Below are 12,769 nucleotides of genomic sequence, written 5' to 3'. Positions count from 1 at the left end.
GGTCTCATACTGAAAATCTCTTAATACACTTGGTGACTGCAAAAAAGTGAGGTGTTTTTCCTTGTCTAAACATGTCCTTTTATACATCATATATATATATATATATATATATATATATATATATATATATATATATATATATATATATATGTAAAACAACATTTTAACATCTGCAGTTGCCAGTGTTCTAATTACACCCTTTTACGGGTTAACACCTCTGTCTGGGGTGAATACAATTCTCTAATGTATTGATGATAAACTTTGATATGTAATTTTTCATGTTAGCCTTACTAGAGCACTGATGATAACTCTATCAGTATTCCATAAAGCTGTTAATACTCTGCGAGGTGTTAATCTGCTTAAGATCCTTATCAGTTTCACTAGTATACTGAAGACATTTATAATGGACTAGGTGCTAATGGCACTCTGGGACGTGCACAGCAAGCTTTGAACTAATTCATTAACTGTAGTTTCACTAAGGCTCAGACGTCACTTTTCAAAGGTGCTAGTAATGTAATAGCTATTCAATAAACAAACTGAACAGGCTGAGTGACACACACACACACACACACACACACCTCAGTATTATGTACAATACTGCGGTCCAAAATATATACAGTATACAGCATTTCATACAATTATTGTGCTAGTGACAATTTTACTGTCAATGCTGGGGCTAATTTGACTAGTCCACTTGTAGGAAATGTAATGGCAGGTAAATGGAAGTTACTAGTAAAAAAAAAAAGGGGGGGCACAGTTAGCAGTTTTTCTAGCAGGCAAATGAAACCTGTATCAAGTTAGACACCTATTCGTAATATCAACAAATGTCATTCTTTGTCATATCAAGGTCACAACAAAAATATCTTTCTTTATCTTATTAAGGTTACAGCAAATACAATTCTTTGTCATATCAAAGTCACAACAAAACACTATTCCTGTAATATCAATGTCACAACAAATATAAAATACTACTTTTGTCATAGTAAGGTCACAACAAATACAATTCTTTGTCATATTAAGGTTGCAAAAGCACACTATTCTTTGCTACATTAGGGCCACATTAAATACCATGCTTTGTCATGTCAAAGTCACAACTAATACAATTCTTTATCATATTAAACTTAAAAGAAATACCATTCTTTGTCATATTAAGGTCACAACAAATATTACTCTTTGTTATATAAATGATACAAATAATAGTAATTTTCATATTAAGGTCACTACAAAATACCATTCTGTTTCACAGCAAGATTACAATAAAATCCTATTCTTTGTCATATCAAGATCAATACAGGTACTATTTTTTTGTCATATCAACTTCACAACAAATACCATTCTTTTTCAAATTTAGGTCAAAAATATCATCCTTTGCCATATTAAAGATAGAACAAATACCAATCTTTTCAAGTTAAGGTCACAACAGATATCAATTTTATTGTAATATCAAAGTCAAAATAAATACCATTCTTTGTCATGATGTCACACCCAGTTTCTTAAAGGGGGATATATAATATTTCTATTAGGAAAAACTCTATGTTCCTTTGGTTTACACAAATATCTTCATATACAGAAGTAAACTTGTTAGCACCCTATCACATACAAATTCTTCATCTAGGATTATTTTTCTTAATGCTGTTTAAAATGGTTTTTCATTCTAAGCAATATTCTATCCTACCTTGTTTCAATCTGACAAGTTTTAAAGTTAGTTTTGCTCTGCTGTACATCTGCTTCTGCTTTGGTTTCAAACTTGTCCCCTGATAAAACAGGAAAACAACTGGATATGCTCAAAAAATAAATTCACAAAATTCATCAAAAATCTATTTGTTTTTGCTTTTCTATTACAAAATTCTTTATTTTCTTTTTTTTTTTCCAAAGGTTTTACCAATTTCCATCTATCCAGGGTGAAAACTATTAGCACTTAGATTCCTGGGGTAATAACTATGTATAGTTTCTCTAAACAGTCTGTCACTCATATGAGTAAACACTCTGCCAGCTGGTGATCAACTGCCTGAGGAAATTAGAAGTGAGAGCAGTACAGAAGGCCTTCTACAGGGTGAGCAATTGCTTGTATCACATACAAAGAGTTTTCTTTCAGTGGTGGTAGGCTTATTCATAGTAGTCCTGAGGTCTATATACATGTTGGAAGGGTTAATAACTTCAGGTCCCTAAGACTCTAGAGCAGGTCAAAGAGTCAGATCCTGGAGTCATGTTGTGGAGGCTCTGATGAAGAAATGCTGGAGTAAGATTCTGGAGTGCCATCAGATGGCTAAGTGTTTGTGAGGTTGCATCCTGGAAGGTCTGAGTAGAAGTGAAGTGGTACTGGCATGGTGGCACGGTGGTACTAGTAGAAGTGGTTGCATCCTAGAGTGCCTCAGTAGCAGTGAAGTGGTACTGGTATGGTGAGGTTGCATCCTGGAGTGTCTGGGTAGCAGTGAGAAGGTACTCGCACAGTGGTGAGGTGGTGTTAGCATGGTGAGGTTACATCCGTGAGTGTCTCGGTGGTGGTGAGGTGGTTTGAGAATGGTGAGGTTGCATCCTTGAGTGTTTCTGTAGCAGTGAAGTGGTACTGGCACATGGAGACCTTCTCTACATTGTAAAGAGCTTCGTATGAGGCGACATATACATGATACCAAAGGTAGTGCTGATGGTGGCAATGATGAAGATCCATAACAAAAACCTGGAAATCAATGATGTAGTGAGTGTCTCCTCCCCAAAAAAGTTGATTAAATACAAGAATCTTCATGCTCAGGCAATTCTGTCATCAGGAGGTTCAGCCAGATAATGTCCTCCTAATGTTGCAATCACACGGTGTTTGGTTTAGTAACCATTCTCCTGCTTGGGATATTCATAAATGAAATTCATTTGAGAGGAATCCTTGAGTTGAGAAGAATTCAATTTAGTTTATAATGGCATATCTTGCAAATGGAAAATTTTGACAGGATGTACAAAATAACAAACAATGGAGAGTGAAATTTAGCAGTACAATCATTCTTCAGGTATCAATCATCCAGTTATGAGTGTTTCTAACTAAACCAAGAATACATGAACCATAATGTATCGTACAGTGTTTTCTGAGACATCTAATAACTAGCACTTGATTAAAACAAATGATAACTATAACACAATCTAGCACGAACTGAAAAGAAACCATGAAGATGCTACATACACATGCAAATTATCTACTGGCAAAAATGTCTAAATCATCACAGCAAGACCTCTGTAAACTATGACAGAATGCAGATACTATATCCCTTAAAACAATGACATATCAGGAGCTGAGATATAGGTCTTTATCAACAATGTGTCAAAAATCTAAATACTATTACACCAATCCAATTGCTATTGTCAGCTAAGCGGGATTTTGTGAGTTTCAGCATCTCAAAAGGAACAACTTGAATGAATGATAGGTAAAACTGGATAGAATTCGACTTAAACATCTAGTAACTTTCACTCTGTTAAAACTGACAATAGAAACTCAACCCAAGATAAATATCTAAATATAGATTCTAGATTTCTTTAGATTTACAATGAGCTCATAATGCTATGCCCTCTTGACAAGACCAAAAGCTGTCATTTCACAGATATATGAACTGCTGATAATTCCAGCTACACAGAGTCAGGTCACATCTTATTTGATGAACCTGTAGATGTCACAGATTGAGGACAAACTTATGAAAATGCACCTGCATAAGTTATGAACACCAATATCAAGTTCCAGTTTGCTTCCATGAACACCTGTACTTTATTTCCTGGCCTAAGTGAATATACTGGAACAAATGCAGTTGCTCATGCATGGAACTACATGCTATACTACTGGAACTCTTCAAAAGGAGAAGCACCTAAAACTCAAATATGTACAAGTTTATGAGTGTTGTTTCCAGGTGCAAAAGAAGCTATGAATAACCCTAGATAGACTGAATAGTCCCAGATAATTTACAAGAACCTATATCATAGCTAGAAGCAATCCCAGTGAGGATACAACCCCAGCTAGGCTATATACAGATCCTGCCAAGCTATGGGTAGTTCCTACTAGCAGGCTCTGATCAGCCCCATCCAAGCTACAGGTAGCCCTATGCAGGCTACGAAAAGTGTCATGGTGACATGCAAAGTACCTACTGACGATGTGCAAGAGTGGCTGTGATGGTGGTGGTGGTGGTGGTGGTGGTGGTTGTTGTTGTGGTGCAGAAGCAAGAGTGGAGTGAACGCAGGGGCGTCAGACAGTGAAGAGTTTAGTGTGGGGGGACTTGTAGAGGATCCCGAAGGTGGCGCCGATGGTGGCGATGATGAACACCCACAGCAGGAACCTGAGGAGGTTAGGCATCAGAGAGGAACTTGGAGGAAATCAGGTATCAATCTGGGACTTAGGATAACTACTTGGATGTATGGAGGAACCTGAGGAGGAAAGGCACTAGGAAGGAACCTGGAGAGGAAAGGCACCAGGAAGGAACTTGGGGAGGCAAGATATCAAAAAGGAACCCAGGAAGGCCCACATATCAGTGAGAAACTTCAGAAGGAACCTGGGAAGGTTCAGCATCAAACAAAAACCTAAGGACCTAAGGCATGAATGAGTGACCTGCGATGGGCAGGCAACAATTACATACTTGAAGAACCTTGGTGTCAGAGAGAAAACTGAGTAGGCCAGGTGCGAAACAGGAGCTATCAGGAAGGAATAAGTAGGAAAGGTGTCAGAGAGAAATCTGAGATGGCTGTGTCATACAAGAAACAAGAGGAAGCTAAGCATTACTGAGGAAGAGACCAAGTATTGGGGAAAAACAAAGGATACTATGAGATGGATGAGGAGACTGAGGAGCCAAAGTGTCTATCCTGAACCTGAGGATGTTCAGTTGCTAGTCATCAGGCATAAACATATGGAAGTTAGTTGACAATGAGGAACTTGGATTACCTACAATCCTGAAGATGCTAAGCATCAGTGAGGAACCTAAGGAAGAAGTGTGACACTGGGGAGAAACCTAAGGAGATAAAGTGTCATATAGAAAACTAAGATGGCTACATATCTGGGGGGAGAGACCAGACATCAAATAGGAACCTGATGATGCTATACCTCAGAGAAAAATTTGACAAGTTTAGGTGTCAAACAATAACCTGAGGAGCCTAAGTGCCAAACAGAATTCTAAGGCTAGGCATCAGAGAGAAATGTAACAAGGCTTGGCATCAAAGAGGAATGTGAGGAATCATGGTGTCATTCAAGAGTCCGAGTAAGATTAGCATGAGTGAGGAACCTGAGGAAGCTAAGGACCTCAGGACCTTGAACACTCCAGCATGAGGAGGCTTGGAACATTAAGCCGTTAGTCAGAGATGAGCCTGAGGAGGTTAGACATCACAGAGAAATTTCATGAGGCTAGATGTCAAGCAGGATCCTAAGAAAGCTTTTGGGGTCACTAAAGAACCAAAGAGCTAGATATTATCAGCCAGGAAGCTGAGGATGTTATAGACACCAGTAAAGGGCCCTTGGGAAACCAAGCATCAGAGAGGAACCTGATGAGCCAAACATATATGAGGTACCTGAAGAGGCTTTGCATCTTACAGGAAGAGCCTTATTGAGGCCAGGTATCAGATGGATAATCAGGGGGATTAGTCCAATAAAGGAAGCTAAGAAACTTATGTGTCAAACAAGAAACTGGAGAAGCTTGATTAGAAACAGGGACCTCAGGAGGCTGGGTATCAGATGGGAATAAGATGAGATTTGTCATCAGAGAGGGAGCTAAAGAGGCAAGGCACTAGAAAGGAACCTGAAAAGGTAAAGCATCAGAGGGGAAGCTGAAGAGGCATCAAAGAAACCTACTGGGACTGGATGTTAATCTGAAACTTAAAGAAACAAGGCATCAGAGAGGAAACTGAGAGTCTAGGTATCACAGAGGATCCTGAAGAGGATAGACATCAAAAAAGAATATGAAAAGTCTAGGTATCAGAGAGGAACCTCAGGATAACAAGCATCAAGGAGAAACCCAACCTGAGGAGCTAAGACATTTGAGAGGACTTGAGTTTACACAAGGACCTGGCAATGGGCTAAGCTTTACAAGGTCCTGATTGGGATAGACATCAGAGAAACCTTGGGAGGCAAAGCAAGAGTCACAAGCTTGGTCTGTGAATGAGTGAGGGTCCTGAGGATTGGGCAACCAGGAGAAGTTAACCGTTAATGATGAATCTAAGGAGGCTGGTTATCTGTATCTGTAAAGAGCTTGAAATGCTTGGCACCTAATGATGTTTAACATCTGTGAGAAGAAAAAAAATATCTGGGGAAGGTGGAAGCTTGGAATGAGTCATGAGCATGTTGAGACTAAGCATGTAAGAAGAACATGAAGATGCCAGGCACCAGTAACGAACCCAAGGATGTTAGGCATAAGGCAGGAACCTGAGAAGGGTAAACATCACTTTCGAACCTATAGACGCTGGCCATCAGTAGGGACTCCAAGGAATATAATTACGTATGAAAAACACAAAGAGGCTAAGCATAAGTGAGGAACTGAGAAGTCAAGAATCCCTGAGGAACAAAAGTAGACATGACATCAGTGAGGAATGGGAAGTGATAGACAGATGATAAAGGTGAAGAAGAGAGATCATCTTCATAGCAAAGAAGATATGGAAGAAGGTACAAGTTATGTTTGAACTCTTGTCCATATTCAGAGATCATAACATTTACATCATATAGATATAGATGTAAAAATGCAAATACAAGCTATGAAAAAAACTGCTAAGTGTTATGTAATGCATATAACAACAAGCTAGATACAATCTTGCCTGTCAGTTACAATATATTCGATGGATATCAGATCTAAATTCAAGAAAATAAAAATTCACGTACAATTAGTCATTACTACTAGAATGAAACAAAATGGTGACAGTTACCTTAGGTGCAGCATGCTAACTCGTGCATTTTAGGAAAGATTCATCTTATAGTAAATGATCATAATTAGTTAAACTATAGCATAGTCTTCGGGGTTTGGCTGTTGATAGTAGAATCTGGGGGCCATAAACTGTACAGGACATCTGGAGACTGGATGTGTGCAAATTAGGCTGCTGTTTGTTTGTTCCTAATGTTACCTCACTTAAGTGAGAATGATGATTAGGTTTTGATCACAAATATGGTTTTCACGGTGCAAGGTTACAGGTAGCCTTTTCTCTTGTGTGACTCACCTCTGGTCCTCTTATCTCAGAAATTTTGGCGAATCTTTTGTTGTGGCTCTTGACATCTCCAAAGAATATTAAAGATGATGGCATGTCTTTGGTTTCTAAGTGTCCTTCCTATGGCTTTTCTGCTTCTTCCTGTTCTCTAAATCATAACTTTCTCCCAGTTAGCCCTCTACAGCGATCACTTATAGAGTGACCTCTAAGTCTTATGTTATCAATGCTGTTGTCTCTCAGAGTTTTTTCCTATTGTCTACCCTCTTTTATTAATGACCTTCTTTCTTTAACCTCTCAACCCATTCATGCTCATGATTTTTGCTACACTTTATAAACTTCAACTCACACTTCCTTCCTGTCTCAAAAAGTTTGGAAGAGGGTGAATGAATTGGAAACTAAAAGTATCTATTATTATTATTTTGCTTTGTCGCTGTCTCCCAGGTTTGTGAGGTAGCGCAAGGAAAAAGACGAAAGAAATGGCCCAACCCACCTACATACATATGTATATACATACACGTCCACACATGCACATATACAAACCTATACATTTCAACGTTTGGTAAAGTGTGTGAAAGAAGAAAGTTAAGAGTAAATGTGAATAAGAGCAAGGTTATTAGGTACAGTAGGGTTGAGGGTCAAGTCAACTGGGAGGTAAGTTTGAATGGAGAGAAACTGGAGGAAGTAAAGTGTTTTAGATATCTGGGAGTGGATCTGGCAGCGGATGGAACCATGGAAGCGGAAGTGAATCATAGGGTGGGAGAGGGGGCGAAAATCTGGGAGCCTTGAAGAATGTGTGGAAGTTGAGAACATTATCTCGGAAAGCAAAAATGGGTATGTTTGAAGGAACAGTGGTTCCAACAATGTTGTATGGTTGCGAGGCGTGGGCTATGGATAGGGTTGTGCGCAGGAGGGTGGATGTGCTGGAAATGAGATGTTTGAGGACAATATGTGGTGTGAGGTGGTTTGATTGAGTAAGTAATGTACAGGTAAGAGAGATGTGTGGAAATAAAAAGAGTGTGGTTGAGAGAGCAGAAGAGGGTGTTTTGAAATGGTTTGGTCACATGGAGAGAATGAGTGAGGAAAGATTGACCAAGAGGATATATGTGTCAGAGGTGGAGGGAACAAGGAGAAGTGAGAGACCAAATTAGAGGTGGAAAGATGGAGTGAAAAAGATTTTGAGTGATCGGGCCCTGAACGTGCAGGAGGGTGAAAGGCGTGCAAGGAATAGAGTGAATTGGAACGATGTGGTATACCGGGGTTGACATGCTGTCAATGGATTGAACCAGGGCATGTGAAGCGTCTGGGGTAAACCATGGAAAGTTCTGTGGGGCCTGGATGTGGAAGGGGATCTGTGGTTTCGGTGCATTATTACATGACAGCTAAAGACTGAGTATGAATGAATGGGGCCTCTGTTGCCTTTTCCTAGCACTACCTCGCACACATGAGGGGGGATGGGGTTGTTATTCCATGTGTGGCGAGGTGGCGATGGGAATAAATAAAGGCAGATAGTATGAATTATGTACATGTGTATATATGTATATGTCTGTGTGTATATATATGTGTACATTGAGATGTACAGGCATGTATATTTGTGTGTGTGGACATGTATGTATATACATGTGTATGTGGGTGGGTTGGGCCATTCTTTCATCTGTTTCCTTGCGCTACCTCGCTAATGCGGGAGAAAGCGACAAAGCAAAATAAATAAATGAATATATATATATATATATATATTTTTGCTTTGTTGCTGACTCCTGTGTTAGCAAGGTAGCGCAAGGAAAGAGACGAAAGAATGGCCCAACCCACCCACATACACATGTATATATATATATATATATATATATATATATATATATATATATATATATATATATATATATATATATATATTCTTTCTTTCTTTCAAACTATTCGCCATTTCCCGCATTAGCGAGGTAGCGTTAAGAACAGAGGACTGGGCCTTTGAGGGAATATCCTCACCTGGCCCCCTTCTCTGTCCCTTCTTTTGGAAAAGGAAAAAAAGAAAAACGAGAAGGGAGGATTTCCAGCCCCCCCCGCGCCCTCCCCTTTTAGTCGCCTTCTACGACACGCAGGGAATACGTGGGAAGTATTCTTTCTCCCCTATCCCCAAGGATAATATATATATATATATATATATATATATATATATATATATATATATATATATATATATGGAAATGGTGAAGAGCTTGTAGATTTATGTGCTGAAAAAGGACTGATGATTGGGAATACCTGGTTTAAAAAGCGAGATATACATAAGTATACTTATGTAAGTAGGAGAGATGGCCAGAGAGCGTTATTGGATTACGTGTTAATTGACAGGCGTGCGAAAGAGAGACTTTTGGATGTTAATGTGCTGAGAGGTGCAACTGGAGGGATGTCTGATCATTATCTTGTGGAGGCTAAGGTGAAGATTAGTATGGGTTTTCAGAAAAGAGGAGTGAATGTTGGGGTGAAGAAGGTGGTGAGAGTAAGTGAGCTTGGGAAGGAGACCTGTGTGGGGAAGTACCAGGAGAGACTGTGTACAGAATGGAAAAAGGTGAGAACAATGGAAGTAAGGGGAGTGGGGGAGGAATGGGATGTATTTAGGGAATCAGTGATGGATTGCGCAAAAGATGCTTGTGGCATGAGAAGAGTGGGAGGTGGGCTGTTTAGAAAGGGTAGTGAGTGGTGGGATGAAGAAGTAAGAGTATTAGTGAAAGAGAAGAGAGAGGCATTTGGACGATTTTTGCAGGGAAAAGATGCAATTGAGTGGGAGAAGTATAAAAGAAAGAGACAGGAGGTCAAGAGAAAGGTGCAAGAGGTGAAAAAAAGGGCAAATGAGAGATGGGGTGAGAGACTATCAGTAAATTTTAGGGAGAATAAAAAGATGTTCTGGAAGGAGGTAAATAGGGTGCGTAAGACAAGGGAGCAAATGGGAACTTCAGTGAAGGGCGTAAATGGGGAGGTGATAACAAGTAGCGGTGATGTGAGAAGGAGATGGAATGAGTATTTTGAAGGTTTGTTGAATGTGTCTGATGACAGAGTGGCAGATATAGGGTGTTTTGGTCGAGGTGGTGTGCAAAGTGAGAGGGTTAGGGAAAATGATTTGGTAAACAGAGAAGAGGTAGTAAAAGCTTTGCGGAAGATGAAAGCCGGCAAGGCAGCAGGTTTGGATGGTATTGCAGTGGAATTTATTAAGAAAGGGGGTGACTGTATTGTTGACTGGTTGGTAAGGTTATTTAATGTATGTATGACTCATGGTGAGGTGCCTGAGGATTGGCGGAATGCGTGCATAGTGCCATTGTACAAAGGCAAAGGGGATAAGAGTGAGTGCTCAAATTACAGAGGTATAAGTTTGTTGAGTATTCCTGGTAAATTATATGGGAGGGTATTGATTGAGAGGGTGAAGGCATGTACAGAGCATCAGATTGGGGAAGAGCAGTGCGGTTTCAGAAGTGGTAGAGGATGTGTGGATCAGGTGTTTGCTTTGAAGAATGTATGTGAGAAATACTTAGAAAAGCAAATGGATTTGTATGTAGCATTTATGGATCTGGAGAAGGCATATGATAGAGTTGATAGAGATGCTCTGTGGAAGGTATTAAGAATATATGGTGTGGGAGGCAAGTTGTTAGAAGCGGTGAAAAGTTTTTATCGAGGATGTAAGGCATGTGTACGTGTAGGAAGAGAGGAAAGTGATTGGTTCTCAGTGAATGTAGGTTTGCGGCAGGGGTGTGTGATGTCTCCATGGTTGTTTAATTTGTTTATGGATGGGGTTGTAAGGGAGGTAAATGCAAGAGTCCTGGAAAGAGGGGCAAGTATGAAGTCTGTTGGGGATGAGAGAGCTTGGGAAGTGAGTCAGTTGTTGTTCGCTGATGATACAGCGCTGGTGGCTGATTCATGTGAGAAACTGCAGAAGCTAGTGACTGAGTTTGGTAAAGTGTGTGGAAGAAGAAAGTTGAGAGTAAATGTGAATAAGAGCAAGGTTATTAGGTACAGTAGGGGTGAGGGTCAAGTCAATTGGGAGGTGAGTTTGAATGGAGAAAAACTGGAGGAAGTGAAGTGTTTTAGATATCTGGGAGTGGATCTGTCAGCGGATGGAACCATGGAAGCGGAAGTGGATCATAGGGTGGGGGAGGGGGCGAAAATTTTGGGAGCCTTGAAAAATGTGTGGAAGTCGAGAACATTATCTCGGAAAGCAAAAATGGGTATGTTTGAGGGAATAGTGGTTCCAACAATGTTGTATGGTTGCGAGGCGTGGGCTATGGATAGAGATGTGCGCAGGAGGATGGATGTGCTGGAAATGAGATGTTTGAGGACAATGTGTGGTGTGAGGTGGTTTGATCGAGTAAGTAACGTAAGGGTAAGAGAGATGTGTGGAAATAAAAAGAGCGTGGTTGAGAGAGCAGAAGAGGGTGTTTTGAAATGGTTTGGGCACATGGAGAGAATGAGTGAGGAGAGATTGACCAAGAGGATATATGTGTCGGAGGTGGAGGGAACGAGGAGAAGAGGGAGACCAAATTGGAGGTGGAAAGATGGAGTGAAAAAGATTTTGTGTGATCGGGGCCTGAACATGCAGGAGGGTGAAAGGAGGGCAAGAAATAGAGTGAATTGGAGTCATGTGGTATACAGGGGTTGACGTGCTGTCAGTGGATTGAAGCAAGGCATGTGAAGCGTCTGGGGTAAACCATGGAAAGCTGTGTAGGTATGTATATTTGCGTGTGTGGACGTGTGTATGTACATGTGTATGGGGGGGGGGGGCATTTCTTTCGTCTGTTTCCTTGCGCTACCTCGCAAACGCGGGAGACAGCGACAAAGTATAAAAAAAAAAAAAAAAAAAAAAAAAAATATATATATATATATATATATATATATATATATATATATTTTTTTTTTGCTTTGTCGCTGTCTCCCGCGTTTGTGAGGTAGCGCAAGGAAACAGACGAAAGAAATGGTCCAACCCACCCCCATACACATGTATATACATACGTCCACACACGCAAATATACATACCTACACAGCTTTCCATGGTTTACCCCAGACGCTTCACATGCCTTGATTCAATCCACTGACAGCACGTCAACCCCGGTATACCACATCGATCCAATTCACTCTATTCCTTGCCCTCCTTTCACCCTCCTGCATGTTCAGGCCCCGATCACACAAAATCTTTTTCACTCCATCTTTCCACCTCCAATTTGGTCTCCCACTTCTCCTCGTTCCCTCCACCTCCGACACATATATCCTCTTGGTCAATCTTTCCTCACTCATTCTCTCCATGTGCCAAACCATTTCAAAACACCCTCTTCTGCTCTCTCAACCACGCTCTTTTTATTTCCACACATCTCTCTTACCCTTACGTTACTTACTCGATCAAACCACCTCACACCACACATTGTCCTCAAACATCTCATTTCCAGCACATCCATCCTCCTGCGCACAACTCTATCCATAGCCCACGCCTCGCAACCATACAACATTGTTGGAACCACTATTCCTTCAAACATACCCATTTTTGCTTTCCAAGATAATGTTCTCGACTTCCACACATTCTTCAACGCTCCCAGGATTTTCGCCCCCTCCCCCACCCTATGATCCACTTCCGCTTCCATGGTTCCATCCGCTG

General features: G+C 40.6%; 1 protein-coding gene across 1 annotated transcript in view; it reads right to left on the bottom strand.

Annotated features, from left to right (window-relative positions):
• Window positions 1-174: 174 nt before the first annotated feature.
• Window positions 175-12,769, bottom strand: part of LOC139757168 (neuronal acetylcholine receptor subunit alpha-10-like) — a 271,009-nt gene continuing 258,414 nt past the window's right edge. The window contains exon 14 of the mRNA XM_071677286.1: window positions 175-2,677. Coding sequence (XP_071533387.1) covers window positions 2,587-2,677 — 91 coding nt within the window. The 3' untranslated portion in view covers window positions 175-2,586. The remainder of the gene's footprint in view (window positions 2,678-12,769) is intronic.

This window comes from Panulirus ornatus, chromosome 25 (assembly GCF_036320965.1).
Source record: "Panulirus ornatus isolate Po-2019 chromosome 25, ASM3632096v1, whole genome shotgun sequence".
NCBI lineage: Eukaryota > Metazoa > Arthropoda > Malacostraca > Decapoda > Palinuridae > Panulirus > Panulirus ornatus.
The sequence above is the reverse complement of the archived record's forward strand: the minus strand, read 5'-3'. Positions and strand labels throughout refer to the sequence as shown.